We start from the raw sequence: 16,380 nt of genomic DNA on the forward strand, positions 1-16,380 counted from the left end.
TATGATGCCATTTCTTTAGAACAAATAATTTCTATTGGTTTGAGCTGTGCCACTTTAACAAACCTTTGCTACCAAAAGGTATGCATTGGAAGACACACAGTTTTCTTTACCTATTGAGATCCCATTCTGATGATTCCATCTGCGGTTCCTTGATTTGTCCCTTTTGGAATACATAAGCAGTGCTAATTGACCTTACCCGTCTCACTGGAGGCAAACACTGTTACATAGTTTAACTTGCGTCATCAGCAAAGTCCTTATTTAAAATCACTGCAGAGTCATGAGGAACAGATCAGTTAATTGAACTTGAGAATCTCGAGTGGACCCTTTCAGCGGGGAATAGCAGGCAAAATTAGCACTCAAGTTCAAAGTCTGTCACAAGGATCTGTTTGGGTCGGTGTGGAGATGCTGCAGCAGTTAAACCTCAGAGCTCCTTTTCATATTTGTAGCCCGTGCAGACTTTAGGGGGCTTTAAAGGCATTTTAAGCAAACAAGCTGGGTATGTTACTAGTTGTAAGGTATGAGGCAGGCAAAATATCCCCTCAACATTTTAAGCTGCACACAGCTGAAAAAAGAAACCCAAACGTCTGTGTCATTGGGGTCCATTTTTCTGTTCAGAATTGGAGATCAGGGCCTTTGATTTCCCCCCCCCCCATATAATATGTGTGCAGTACTTTTATGGTGGAACAGCACCTCATTCAGATGCCTGGGGTACTATGGTACAGCTGTACCATTACAAAACTGTCATTTGGATTTATTTATTTTTAATCCCTTCAATAAAAGTACGAGAAGTCCTTTCCACGCTTGGAAACCGAGAGAGCGATGAAAACACCTGTCTGCGTAACAGTTTTGGATTTGTTTGATTTGCATGCCACACTAGGGGCAAAGGGGGATTAAAGAGAACTAATCTTGTGACAGTGATGAATGATCTCTTGGAATACACAGGGAACAATTGCTGTAAGGTTACATCTGCTGACTGTATAACTATTTCATTTGTCTCTAATTCTCATTCAAACCATTTGTAACAGCCTTGTTATACTTTGCTGCTCCTGACAACAGAATAGATGTCACTTTAACCTATTTGGAGCGTATAGAGTGATCCTGAAGTTTGGTTATTGATCAGTGGCAGATCAGTTGCTGGTGTCAAAATGCTGAGTGCCTCCAGTGTCACATTTTAGTACCAAGGATGTTCTTTTTTTAACATGCATAGGGAAGAATATGATATTCATTGGGTTTATAGGTTAAGAGGCAATGCAGCATGGAGTTTGAATGCACTTAAAAAGCACAATTTCTCTCTCCTATGCATAGTTTTATTGGCCAGTTTCTTAAAAGTCCTCACTGAGACATTTTCATGGTGCTCAACATGTCTGTAGTGGAATTTTTTGACTAGCCTTTTTCATCCTATGGTCATTTTTTTTTACTAGCTCTAGCCAAGTCACTATATTATAAAGGCACTGAGTCATAAAAGAAGGAAAAGAGATAAAGAGCAAAGGTTCATATTTATCCTCCTTCTTTTTTAAAACTTCAGCTGTCCGACCCCAATATAAAATCAGTTCTTCACACATCCATGTACCTCGGTGAGTTAGAGCTGGACCAGTCCCAGATGACATCACACATCAGAGCTGAGTTACTCAGCCCTGCCTAGTAACAGACTTAGTACCACTGACACTGAGATTCTCAGGAAGATAGGTTGGCTAGAAAAAATACTGCTAGTTTCTCAAGTGGAGTTTGGGTGATATAACATGTACAAAATTGTCAAACAGGGTAAGCTTGATACTGCCACAATAAGACAGAACAAGAAAAGCACATTCAAAACTTTTTCTCTTTGGTTATCCATAGCTCATATAACCATTTCCTAAGCTTCCATTTATTGCTCTTTCATGGGTTAGAGATTATTAGGGTGGCACATCCAGTTATTGTGCAAAACCTGCTTTGCCCTATACCAGGAGGTGGCTGCCTTGATATGTTGAGCCATTCATTTCTTCCATACAGTCAAAAACCTTTTATTTCTGAAGTCCTTTCTTCCTTGAACTTGAAAATGATTCCTGTGGTTCTCCAGTAGGAAGCTGCTGATCCATCCATCTCTGGTGATGTTCTGCTGTGTTAATTGGAAATAGTCATAGAATCATAGAGTTGGAAGGTACCACCAGGGTCATCTAGTCCAACCCCCTGCATAGTGCAGGAAATTCACAACTACTTCCTCCCCACCCCCACACACACCCTCAGTGACCCCTACTCCATGCCCAGAAGATGAGGGGGGGGGAACCCTCCAGGATCCCCGGCCAATCTGGCCTGGAGGAAAATTGCTTCCTGATTTAAATTACCCTGGGCATGTAAGAAAGGGCCACAAGAGCCAAACACAGATGCAGCACTTCCTGCCCTCCCTCTCATGATCTGCCTAACTTCGCAGAATCAGCATTGCTGTCAGATGGCCAACTAGCCCCTGCTTAAAAACCTCCAAAAAAGGAGAGCCCACTACCATCACCACCTGTTCAGGGCATTTCATTCAGTGGTGTCTTCAGACAATGACACCATGCCCAGGGAAATGCACTGTGAGTAAATAAATGAGCCTTTACTCACAAATACTTGTTTAATGTGACTACTGTTATGGTGCTAGCAACATTTGATGCAGAATGGGACATTCTGGCAATACTTACGTGATCTCTCATGTTAAATATGAGCAGGCTGGTTCATAAAATTTTTCACCCATACCTTGCCTTCACCTAGCTATCAGTTATCCAAGTTATTAAATATTTAATGAGATTACTGGGTTGGGTTGAAAGTCAGATGTAGAGAGATTGCAGGAGTAACGAAAGTTGAAGAAAGGGTAGAGATACCAATTGCAGTGGAGAAATAAATTGCTGTGGTGTGAATAATTACTCTGTCCTCTCTAGCATTAGCTGTCATGATAATGGCATATGAAAGGAAGATTGATATAGTGTGCCTCAGAGAAAGTAAATGCCATTAAAACTTGATTTCAGATTTACCCTCTAAATAAAAATGCAGTTTATTTAGAAAACGAGATACCTGGATATCTTTGGAACAAAAGTAGTGCTATAGTTTTGTGCCTGAACCAGCAGATGTTATTATCAGTTGAAGCAAAATGAAAGAGATGACTTTATCATACAATGATTGTATTATCTGTAGGGAACATTTGTTGGTAATTTTTCAATTTTATTTATCAAAAATAATTTATCATTTTGGTTATTACCATTTTTGTTGCAGCTGAATATTCTTGCAGCATTTAAATAAACCATGTGCTACTAAATTTTACAGGAGTAGCAGTAAGAAAATTAGGAAGATGCGATTAAACAGCATGAAAATAGAAGGGCTTTTCCCTAGGTTTTGAATACCTTAATTGTTGGGATTAAGTTAATATTTTAAGACTAAAAATTGGAAGGCTCTCAATAAACTTCCTCATTTTTGTTTTCCTCTCCAAGCACTTTATTCCATTTGTCCCTCATCTTACAGCTTCAAGCATTAAGTGAAGGGAAACTATTGTTTAGTTGCCTAACTACCCATAGCATTAAAAATACACTTGTTAGGGCAGAGTGATCTTGATCTGCAACATCTGAGTAAATTTTAAGGCCATCTGTTCAATTTGCAGGCCTGTCTTTGGTGCTGTGCAAAACCATAATCCAGGAAGAAGACTAAATGTAATGAGCAGTTCTTATAGGCACAGATTTGATTATTTTTTGCTTTTGTGGTTGCCACTTACACAATAAGCTTAGGATTTCTAGTACATATTGCCTCTTGAAAACAACTATGCAACTTATGTTAGATACATAAATACACTATACTTTTTTTCTAGAGAAACATTAATGTATTTCATTTACATTCCACCTTTCTACCCAGTGGGGGCCCAAAGCAGCTTATATCATTCTCCTTTCCCTCAGTTTATCATTGCAACAATCCTATCAGGTAGTTCGGGCTGAGTGTGTGTGCCAGGCCCAGTGTCATCGAACAAGCTTCCATGGCAGACTGGGGATTCAAACCAGGGTCTCCCAGATTTTAGTCTGACACTCTAACCACTATACTACACTGGCAGCACAATCCTGTAAATCTATTGAAGCTGCCATAACTTGTACCACAAAAAACCGAAGCAGTATCATAAACCACAGGTACATAATATGGCAGCACTGTGTACTTGTGCCATTAAGATTATTTCTGTGTACATGTTTAGATCAGTGGCTCTGTTCTGGTGCCATAGAAAATGTGTTTAAAATGCTGTAGGCTTGAAATTTTGAGGTTCAAGTTACATGGTATTCAAGCTATTGTATACATTGGCTGCCATTTTGTTTTATTGGCACTCATGCTTTCTTCCTTTGCAAGACCCCCTTCTGCTGACAGAAGACACTCTTGCATTTATATGAGCTGTGGCTTGCCTTAGTGAAAGAGACCTTGTGTCTGATAAATGTTCAGGCACTGACAGTATAAATATTAGGATCCCACCCACCCATAATAACTATTGACCATTTATCTCTTTACCATATGTTCTTTAAGGTAAAGAGAACATTGGAATAATTTCTTTCTTCTTTTAAAAATAAACTCGGGGCTCCCACTCCAGTGCATGAGGAACCAAATTTCTAAGTTAGTGTATCGGGGTTGATTCCCCTAGGACCGGTGAAAATTGTTCACTTCACAGGCTTTTGTGTGTGTGTGTGTGTGTGTGTGTGTGCTTTCAAACGTGTTGCAACTAATTAGCATTTTACAGATAGGAGCATCAGGCTGAGAACGTGCAACTTGCTCAAGGCAGCAAAGACCAGTTTGTACCAGAAGTCTTCCCATGCAAGTCCAACCCTCTAGTGAGCCCATGACGCTGGGTATCCTCTTTGAAGGGGAAAGGGGGCAGGCACAGAGTTACCATTCAGACAATTTGGATTCATATAGGCCAGCTATGGCAGGACTAATAATCCTTTTCTGAGCATCTTACTAACATACACAGCAGAAAAATGCATTTTTTTCTAGAAAGATAGCTGTAGTGGTATTTCAATACAATCTCTATGCTAATATGAAATGTTACACTAAGGTCAGTATAAAGGTAAAGGTAGTCCCCTGTGCAAGCACCGAGTCGCTACTGACACATGGGGTGACATCACATCATAATGTTTACTAGACAGACTATGTTTACGGCGTGGTTTGCTAATGCCTTCCCCAGTCATCTACGCTTTACCCCAGCAAGCTGATTGGAAGGATAGAAGGCTGAGTCAACCTTGAGCTGGCTACCTGAACCCGACTTCCATTGGTATCGAACTCAGGTCGTGAGCAGAGCTTAGACTGCAGTACTGCAGTTTACCACTCTGCGCCACGAGCCTCTTACAGTGTCAATATAGTAAATCCATATTATATAGTATATAACCAGATATCGCCATTTTTCTTTGCAGGCTCAACGGACTTGAAAATACAATTTCTTTAATCAAAGGAAGAATTGAAGAAGTTGATTTGCCTGCTGAAAAAGTCGATGTTATAATTTCTGAGTGGATGGTAAGGTCACCAATATGTTATGTACTAATAAAGATGCACTTAATTTTATGAAAGTATAATACTTAATCTGCAATTTAATGATCTATGTAATAACAGGCTCAAATTATTGACTTGCCTTGTTATAGAATTTCTTTAGTATTGTGCATGGATACGTTGGGAAAGGATTCTGGAATTCAGATTTGGGCTGCAGAAATTAGTTACTAATGCCAAACAAGCATAAGAGATGATCTGTCAGAAACAGAGGCCCATCGAAGTTCATGTTCTGACATTTCCAGTTAGTAGATAAAGAATCCAATTCTCAATGAGTTTTTCATGGATAGCACCAAACAATAATTGTGCTATTAATTCTTAGTTACTAGGAAGTGTTTATCCCAGAGGTGTCTTTTATGCTTCACACATGTTAAAAGTAGGGAAAGTGGGAAAGCCTTCAGATGTCTCAGTGTTGTCCAGTCTAGTTGTATCAGACTGCCTTGTCAGCCAGACTTTATTCCAGCCGCGAAAAGCCATAGTGACAAGACAACAATTTCATCAAAGTGATAACAAGAACATTCCATGCATTTTCATAGAAGGGCCTGTCAGCAAAAGCAATGTTTCAGAAAGCTGCTGGCTCTTCTGAAAAATCATCAGAAGTGACAAACTGTAACCAGAAAGTTAGAGTTTTTTCCATTTGAGATGACAGGTTACTGGGTTGGTTTAAAGTTCTTTATAATTTTCTTGGGGCTTCCTGATTTGGAAATGCAGCAAGTTGTACATTTTGGCAACTCAGAGCAGTATTACCGGTTTTGTTTGAGAAAGGAGAAAATTGAATATAACTATATTCTATAGCTGCCCCAGCACCTTCCACCTTTTTATCACGAGTAATTGGGAAATAGTTTGGCTTCTTTAATGTTATTACCGTATGCACTGTTGAGATCCTTCATAGAGATAAGTGTTCTTGAAAACACAGAAGTGCTGTCAGACCATACATTTAGGTAAAATAATTTTTCCAGTGTGGCAAGCTAGCCAAGTTAGCTTGCAATGCTCTTTTTCATTGGCGAACACAGAATGGAGGTGTAGTGGTTAAGAGCAGTGGACTCTAATCTGGAGAACCAGGTTTGATTTCCCACTCCTCCACATGAGCGGTGGACTCTAATTTGCTGATCTGGGTTTGTTTCCCCACTCCTACACATGAAGTCTGCTGGGTGACCTTGGTCTAGTCACAGCTCTCTTAGAGCTCTCTCAGCCCCACCTAGCTCACAAGGTGTCTGTTGTGGGAAGGGGAAGAGAAGGTGATTGTAAGCTGCTTTGAGACTCCTTAAAGGTACAGAAACGGGGTATAAAAGCCAACTATTCTTTCTTGGAAGGAAGGGCCGTGGCTCAGTGGTAGAGCCTCTGCTTGGCATGCAGAAGGTCCCAGGTTCAAGCCCTGGCATCTCCAGTTAAAGGGACTGGGCAAGTAGGTGATGTGAAAGACCTCTGCCTAAGACCCTGGAGAGCCACTGCCAGTCTGAGTAGACAAAACTTACTTTGATGGACCAAGGGTCTGATTCAGTATAAGGCAGCTTCATGGGTTCATATTATCATAAAATGTACATCATTTTAGAATTATTTTCTTTATGAAATAAAGCTGTCAACCATCTGCTTTCTTCTTCAGATTTAGTAGAATAAATGAGTAGTTTCTCATTAGTGAATTCTTTTCCTATTTCTTCGATGGCTATTAGCCATGTGATGATAAATAGTGCAGACTGGAACCCTTCCTCATACTATGCATGAATGATGGGAGTCTAATAAAAACATACATGGCCTATTTTTAAAAAGCTAAATATATCTGGCCTATTTTATATATCTAATAGAGATTACCTGTTATAGCTTGAGAAGTAAAGCTGATTTTTCACAGAGAAGTATTATTAGACTAGGATTTACATCTGTATACTAACCATTTGATTTCTGTATTCCTGCTTGTTTGTTTTACTTAAGTATATCAGTTGTACAAACTGTACCTGAATATAAATGTTTAACCTTTCTGGCCTCCTGGCAGGTACCATATACCTTAGACATAACTGCAGGATGGAATGTGAGATGTCAAGACATTGTTATTTATCTGGAGATGTAAAAATTCTAGAAATTTTGAAGCCATGGGAATATAGTCCCCCCTCTCCCCCCAAAAACCAGAAATTTTGATAAAATACTTACTATCCTATCAAACCTAAAGAAATTTTACTGCTTTAACTACATGAAATGCATAATTTATAACTTAGCCTATCAAATTGCAGTATTTTATATATTTATAGAATGTAAAAGTTATAAACACCTTAGTTTTCTACAAGCACAACTGCAAATATGCCCAGTGCTTGAGAGAAAACTGCAAACTGATGCACACTATGCTACCTTAGTACGTGTATCTTAGTTCCAGCTAGATGATGTCTTCTTGCTTCTCTAGCTACTGGTTAGACAAAGCTCAGTTCTCAGTGAAACTTTCCGAGTTTTCCTCCTAGGCTTTGGTGCAGTTTCTGCCCCATCTCCTTCTGATCTTTTTCCCCTTCCAGCAAGATAGGGCAATAAGCTCCTTGTTACCTAGACTGTGGGTATATATGTCAGTGGTTTAAGGGAGAGGTGAAACGGTCAATCATAAGGGAAAAGTCAGGACAACAGAAAGCATGCGACAGTTTGGAAGCAATGAAAGCCCTGCATGCTCCCCTCATGAAGATTAGGTTTCCTTGTAGGTGTAGAAATGCATCTTGGATTTAAAAGTTGTATGTCTACAACATGCTCACATTATCTTGAAAAGCATTTCACGCATTCTAAAAGAGAAAATATTTCACAGGAGTCCCCCCCCCCCCAATACTCCTCAAAGTTTCCAGTTTTACCATCAGGATTTTTTTTAAAGGCCTTTGCGGGGGGTGGGTGGGAGGGGACTCCCCCCTCCATTTTTCTAGTTTTTCCCTTGGCCTTCACATTTCTGTTTATATCTTGATGTTGGATCTTTTTTTTTCTAAGAAACTACAACATGCATCAATTCGACAACCAACTAATATATGAAAATATGCAATGTTTCGAGTACATGCTAAATCTAAAAAAGGACGACATAAGAAGGAATATGGCGATTTTCAGGATTTAATATAGTAGAGCTTCTCTTCTTACTGTGAGCGTTACAGTCATGTGACAGGAAGAAGGATATGAAATAAATAGTGCTACCAGTTATGATCTAGTGGTAGTAGTTCCAAAGGTATTAGTTGTGCAATGAAGTATGAACTACTGTCCCATTTAGAAGATGGTAAAAGCACACCTGTAGAGAGTGAGTGTGTGTGCGCGAACATGCACTGGTTAAAAATTGAGAAACGTGCCCCAGATATTACATTGTTGAAAAGATGTACTATAGAGTTAGGTGAGCAGGCTTTGTGAACAAGGCTGTTTTATATGCGAACAGAATTGTGCTTCTGTTCCCTCGAGGTACGGAATTTTAAGAGGTAATGATGTTTTACAGTAATTAGAGTAATTCTACATACAGTAGTTAACTGAAATGAGAGCGGCTGTGCAGTATGCTGGTTTTTCCAGAATACTCATTTTATCTGTAGAAGGAGATAATTTGGTGTATACTTTTGGGAAGAGGCTTTTTAGCATGATTTTACTTTACATTTTTATTCTTTATACTATCCTACAAGGATAAATAAGTGTCGATCTCAGAACAAGTGGAATGCTGCCTTAGAATCCCTGGGTGAAATGTTTTCCTTCCAAATTATGTTCTAATTTCACTGTTCAAATATATAGTCCTAGTTTTTAGAAGTGGAAAATACTGATTTCAGAAACATTTTTTTTCTGTCTTGTATAATCCCTAGCAAACCTGTTTTAAAAGCTGTCATATGAATATAGGGTTGGCTTCGGTAGAAACTCTTGTGGATGGATTTGGAGGAAACAGATCATTCCCCACCTTCTCTTTTTTTCCAGGTAGCCTCTGCTGTTTGTCCTGCAAATCCTCTGTGAGGGTTGGATGAACCTCTCAAACAAAGTGCACCACAAAATGGGGGGCACTGCAGTGAAGAGGTGGAGTTGAGTGTTGCTGCCTTCTCCATTGAAATAAATCGCCAGTGGAAGGAGGTGACTTTTTCTGATTTGGTCCTCACAGCTGCAGAGCCCCATATTGTGGTGCATTGTGAGGCTCTACCAAACTTCACAGCAGGCTGCAAGGGAAGATTAAGAAGATACCCAGGGAGAAGAGATGCTGCCCCTGAAAATCAGGGGACTTAGAAACTATTGAGCACGCCCTCCTGAACTGCAATTTTTACACATTACCCCGTTCTAAGTTTATTGAGCCCCTCTTATTGAGAATGGGACCTGACAGGGCAGGAGAAAACATTGAGTTGCTCCTACAAGGGGATAATCCTTCAATCACTTTACAGGTTGCGAAATTTTGCTCGGCAGCAATGAAAATTCGACGCCATAGAACAGTCTCTTAGCCCAATTGGCAGAAGTGTCTCGGTTGTTATTTCTTTTTTTTAAAGTGTTATAAGACTCGGACTGTAATTCTTTCTTTGTAAGAATATTTTAGTCCATGTTTCTGGTTTTATCTGGCTAAGGGCTGTAAATAAACTATCTATCTAAATTGCCAGTGGAAGGAGGTGACTTTTTCTGATTTGGTCCTCACAGCTGCAGAGCCCCATACTGTGGTGCGTTGTGAGGCTTTACCAAACTTCACAGCAGGCTGCAAGGGAAGATGGGAAAAGATCCAATGTGCCAGCACCTTCTATGAGCTTTTTAGGTGGATCCCTCCCTTAGGCTTTAGGTGCCAATTCATAGCCAGACTTTTCTGACTAGCTGCTACAGAACTTTCAGATTGCTTTTAAAAAAGCACAGAGGAGATTACTAAAAGAAGTTGCTGCCTGTATGCCCATGCTATTTCTTCCCCCACACCCAAGTCTCCCTTTAAGCAGTTCATCTAGAGTTGACTGAAGGGAAGTTGCATAACAGATATGGACTGAGTAACCTGATGGAATGGAAGGTGAAACTTGTAGAAGCAGATAGAAGGCTGTCTGAAGAACCTCACGATGCTTTAGGAAGGGGCTGTATGGGGAACGGAGGCCGTGCTGAGTGAAAGCCCCTTGTTCTTGGTCAGCTATGGCAGGAAGGAAGTAGACAAGAAGGTTTGGGGGCCGGGGCTATACATGCTTGGAAACCAAGGGAAGATAAGGTTGCTGTTCTTTTAAATGTGGTGTGGAAGGGAAATTTGTCACTTTATGGCTTCTGCTATCCTAACATTGTGACAACACAGGCCTTCCAAGGGCATATGGGACTGTATTCACACTGTGATACATAAACTGCTAATTCTTAGGGTGTAGCCATCTGGTATAATTAGTGTGAAACAATGAGTGTAAGTACAGTTGTACTTCAGTTTCTTGTAAATGGGAGTAGCATTTTGTTCATCAGCTAGAGCCGCTCAGTGATGGTTAATTTTATGACTCTTTTCTGATATCTGCCTACTTGCGTGCCACAGACACAGCCAGGATTTTTCTTAACTATCATGGAAGTGCAAAATATGCTGGTATAAAAGGCAAAGCCAGGTACTCCTACAAGACCTTGTTATAATTTCCCTCCTTAGTTCCTCTGGTAGTGAACATGTCGTTTCAATGTCTTGGCTTCTTGGCTAGCCAGAGTCATTAATATTCTGTTCACAATTCTGTGTGGCGTGGATCTCTTTGCTGTAATTAATTCTGAAGGTTCTAATGCAATCTTCTGGGGGGGGGGGAAATCTGAACCTTGTCAGTGTGGAAGCAGGAGCATCCCAGAGCATCACAGGAGAAATGTCAGGTATAATTCTCTTTCCAGATGGCACCCCTACAGGTGAGGCAGTAGCCTGTGAAATTACATTCTGAATTACACTCGAGATAAGCACCACGCATAGAGGAAAGCATTCAGAAATTGGTAATAAATGACTTGATTGAAAATGAGGGACATTTCCAACGTAACTTACAGGGATGTGATATTGCATGAGAGAATGGAGATCTAAGGAAAGCCTGAAGAACCAAAGTGGGAAAGGTCTGAGGGAGGACAGTGATATCTATTATACTGTGGGATAATTTTGTTTGTGGCCTGCCTTTTTGTTTACTGGAGCCTTCTGTGTCTCTCAACATAAAATCATAAAGTAATGTCCTAAGAAATTATTTACACATCTATCAATCACTATAAAATTAATGAAATTATCCTCCCTGCACCTGGGAGGTAAATGGAGAGGATATCAGGTATGTGACAATTTGCAGAATGTAAATCAGCACTGAGTGTTGTGACATAATATCACTTGGATGCATTTGGGTCTTGTCTCAGAAATTATAATCTGCAAACATTCCCCTCTGATGGACTATGATTAAAGTCTGAAAAAAAAAGGATACTATGGGGCCCATTCTCATGATTTCAGTATACTTTCTTTGTTAGGAAAGAGTATAGCAGTCACGATAGGAAAATGCCCCCTTAAAATCCCATGGTGAGCACAACAGAAAGCCCGAGGGCCTCTACTGAACCAAAGCATATACTTTATACTGAACAAGCAGCTGCAGACATTACGTTTGGGACACAGCAGCTATTTCCTCCTGACTGTCTTGGATCCATTCAAGAATGGCTGCAGAAGGATTTCTGGGAAGCATAGGAAGAGGAAATGATCACAGCATGGATATCAGGAAGGAGTTTGCCACAGCCCCCAGTTTTTATTTTAATTGTAGCCGCTGGTGCTTGAAGCTGTGACAACGAAAATGAATGCAGTCTGTCTATCACGCCATCAGAGGAGTGATAGGCAGCCAAAATTAGGATCTTATGGACACCTTAAAGACACATTTGTTGTGGAATAGACTGTCATGAGGCAGAAGCAATTACTTCGAGAAGTGTATGCTATAATAAATTGGTCAGTGTGACAGGCTCTTTCTGCCAACTGAGGGGAGCCACACAGCCTCTTATGATTATGGGAAACCAGGTTTGTTTTGAACTGTAAACTTTCCGCTCAGTTACAAGATGTTAGTGTAGCAAGTGTAAAGGGTTTGGGTCACTGCTGTGAAATAAGTTTTGTATTGAACCTGAAGAGTACATACATCACTGAAGTAGGTTTAGTAAAACATCAAAAAAGATTTGCTATGGGGTGAATTCTCTTTAATACTTGGGGTTACAAACAGGCTTTCACTGACTAGCCACCAGGCTGGATCCTTTCACACATACACATAGGATTCCACCCCGCCAGCCTGCCCTTTCCCAAGTGTCACACGAAATGGTGCGAGGTCTGCTCATCACCAGCAACAGGCCTCCCAACTGGATACTCTGTCCTCTACCAGAGGTAGAGTTAAACCACTCTGCCATGCTTCCAGGCAGAGCTACCCTTCAAACGTCTGCTCTCGTGCTGAGGTAGACCCAAAAACGGACTGTTGGCTGTGCTTCCTTCCAATATTCCAATGCCCTCAGAATGGTGATTGGATCCTGGAGCTGCACTCACATAGGCTTGGGTCTGAAACAGCTGAGTGGTTGTTTTTCCTCTCGGGTAGGATGGCCTCCTGTCCATCGCAGTGAGTCATCAAGATATTGCAAGACTCTTTGTGATTTCATTATTTGTGTGTGTGTGAGCATGAGAGGTAGACAAAGAGTTCCACATCACCTCTTGGGGCAAGAATATAAGAACTTTTGTCCTACTGGGTCACACTACAGGTCCATTCTCTTTCAATAATCTTCCAGTAGTGGCCGGCCATATGGTGAAGAAGGGCATGCGTGTCAAGGGCTTGTTATCAGGTGGTACATATTTTCCATGTTTAGCCATTATGAATGATAGGTAATAAACCTGTCTTCCATAAGAGCTTACCGAGGGTTGATCTCTTTCTGCCGGGCCTGTAGGGTGAAGTTTAGAAAAGCTCATGTTTTGATTTCACTGGTGGATGGTAGGTTTGTTCAGCTATGGCCATGGGAGAAAAGAACATCTTCCATTTATAAGTCTTCTGTAAGCATACTGGTAGTTTTCTGCCAGAAAAAGAGACAGTATCCGTTGGGCAAGATGACGTTCTGTGGACTGAAAACTGAAAGCACCAATCTCAGCAGCTCCTTATTGTTTCTGCATTCCTGCCCATGCAAATTGATGGAAGTGTGTGCAGAGGCAGTAATCAATCTCCAGATGATTTTCCCAGTCTCAAAAATAATATAATTTCAAACTTTACAGCATTTCTCTGAAAAAAACAAAGTATAAATATGTTTGTTGCACTGAACAGAGCGCGTCACAATTTTGCTGCCCACCATGATTAAATGTGAACGCTTATGAATAACGTGTAGAATCAAGGATAAAAGTACAGTAATTTGAAGATACAACTTGCCTGCTTGGGCCCTGAAGCCATCATGTGGTATGTGCTGCCCCCTATAACTATCAGCAGATGCCTTCATATTATCTTCTGCTGCCAGATACTAGCATTAGGGCAGGATGTGTATGCACCTGCCATCTTGAGGGTGCAACAGAGATAATTCCAAACCTCTACTACTTTTCTTGCAAAGACAGAAGGACTCTCGGTAGATTCTCTCCTACCCTACGCAACACAGACACTTGCTAACAGGAAGTGATGTTTTAGAATAGTTCACTAGCTACATCATGCAAATGGTAAAAAAAAAGTTGTAGGTTGTGAAAATGAGGCCCTCAATCACTTGACAGACAAATGCTAGACTAGTAAGGAGAAGTGGTATGTTTTGACATAAAGATACAGGAAAGGATAAAGTACTAAGAGAAAGGATAAAGAGGTCTTGTAGAGACCTATATGATGGTTATATGTTAGCATACCCATATATTATAGCTAACTCTTGCTGAAATACTTTGTTACAGAAGAATTTTATTACCAATGAATTATGTAAGGATAAGATAATTTTGAAGCCAATTGCTATGTTACAGCAGCTAACAGGAGTAACAAAAGGAACTACTAGAGGTGACTTATGTAGGCAAGTAGAGAACCGCGCTCGCTTGTTCGTCCTTGCAAACTTTATGCTGCAAAACATTCTAAAACACAGCTTGTAAAATCTGTATATGGTTATAGAGGAATTTCTTTAATACGCCGTTTTGTCTTCCGTTATATAGGGATATTTCCTCCTTTTCGAGTCAATGCTGGATTCTGTGATTTATGCAAGGAACAAGTACCTGGCAAAAGGTGGTTCAGGTTAGTCTATAATTCTGTTTTAATAAACCATCTTTGGGGAAGCAAAAGATTTAGACTCTGCTATGCATGACTAAGAAAGTTCTTACCCGAGATGAAAAATGTTTCCATTAGTGGGAGCTTCAAGGCATTCATTTTATAGTACGGGTAATACAAAACCATTGATGGGATATTTTGGCCTTAAACAAAATAGAGTTTTTAAAGAATACTTTGACTTTACAAAAACTAAAGTGTAATCCTTGAAAGTTTATAAAGTTTGTCGTTGTTGTTGTTGCAAAATGTGGTAAGGCTTTCATCATGAGACATTGCCTTAGGAACACTTCATAAAAAGACTGATTTAACTTGACAGTAATCTGATTTTATGAGTTTATTAATATACTGCCAGCACAATCCTACACTATTCAAAGTTCTGGAGATGGAACATAGGAATTTAACAAGGATTGAATCAAAGGACTTCACTGTTTTGTCAATCCACATACCAGCCCCATATAAACTTTGTGCAGCCACCTTGGCGTTGGAACAGTTTGATGGCTGCTGGGATATAGTGAGCCCCAGATGAATAAAAGAAATGACAAATAATATTTGTTGCCATTATAACCTGTCTTTTAACATGAGCTGCTTGCACTGGCCAAGTTAATCTCTGGGCAAACCAAGCCCTTAGCGGGGATAACCCTCTGAGCCAAACTGGGACATCACTTGAAACTTGGCCTTGGTTGAAGGCTTTTTCTCTTAAAGTTAAAATTATTCACTCTGATACCCAAGATGGCTACCTCGGGTTGATTAGAGAGGATTCTTATGTTTCCCATTGGGATAAACCTGTAGAGCAATGACTTCAGCTCAATCTTTCCTTGGACTCCATTCAGTCACCAAGACAGGAAGCTATGAGCGTGATTAAGATTATTTAGGTATGATTACAACAGCACACTGTAGAGCATGACATGTTTGTTCTACTCAATTTGTCGGTATTCTTCAATCTGGCCAGCTTGTTGAGTACTGTTCATATTTGACTGTTCCTCGGTATAGGTGTGCCATTGTGTTGGTGTGCATAAATGCCTTGCCATTTTGAGTTTCGCAAAGGAGGTATCTTAAGAGACCTTACTCTGATAGAGTATACGACTGCTGTGCAGATAGTGTAGGCACTCTGTATCACACGACTTTTGAATGTTCCCATTTTTCTGAGATTAGAAGTCTTTTAATTTTTCCTTTGCTCCAAAGCATGGAGACATTATCTCTTTTGTTAGAAGATAATAGCAGACATATCACTCTTTCAGTTGTAAAACTTTATGTGAATGTGATTGATTTTTGCAGTTTAAAAGTGGTCAAATGTTGTGTACTTTAGTAATCTGTTTAAAACTAATAAATTAAGAAGTAGTATGAGGTAGAAAGAGAGATTATAATTTGTTGTAGTGTACTCAGGGAAGGGGGGCACAGGCAGCTGTATGTGTGGGTATATGCACTGTGCCTATTTGGGGTTTTTAACTTCTAGATTGGTGCATTTAGTTTGTGTTCCACCTTGAATATTGAACAGTGGACTATACATTAATCAGTAAATACATATATTTTTTAGAATTTTCATGTTATTACTAAATCACCTCTTGCTATACTAATTGTGCATACTACCTACATGTTACAGTCCAAAAGGCTTTTCACTATTTCCTTGTAGATTTTTTCTTAAGAAAATAGTGTAGATGTTAAGGCCAAGAAATGGTATGGAATGTCAATTGTTGGTCAGAATACACAATTACGATCCTCCCGCTAGATTATACTCACC

The 16,380-nt window shown here is 40.0% G+C and overlaps 1 protein-coding gene across 1 annotated transcript in view; it reads left to right on the plus strand.

Annotated features, from left to right (window-relative positions):
• The window catches only part of PRMT3 (protein arginine methyltransferase 3), a 91,058-nt gene that overhangs the window by 27,055 nt on the left and 47,623 nt on the right, over positions 1–16,380 (plus strand). Inside the window, exons 10-11 of the mRNA XM_056851925.1 lie at positions 5,382–5,481; positions 14,534–14,612. Coding sequence (XP_056707903.1) covers positions 5,382–5,481; positions 14,534–14,612 — 179 coding nt within the window. The remainder of the gene's footprint in view (positions 1–5,381; positions 5,482–14,533; positions 14,613–16,380) is intronic.

This window comes from Euleptes europaea, chromosome 6 (genome assembly GCF_029931775.1).
Source record: "Euleptes europaea isolate rEulEur1 chromosome 6, rEulEur1.hap1, whole genome shotgun sequence".
In the NCBI taxonomy this organism is placed as follows: Eukaryota; Metazoa; Chordata; class Lepidosauria; order Squamata; family Sphaerodactylidae; genus Euleptes; species Euleptes europaea.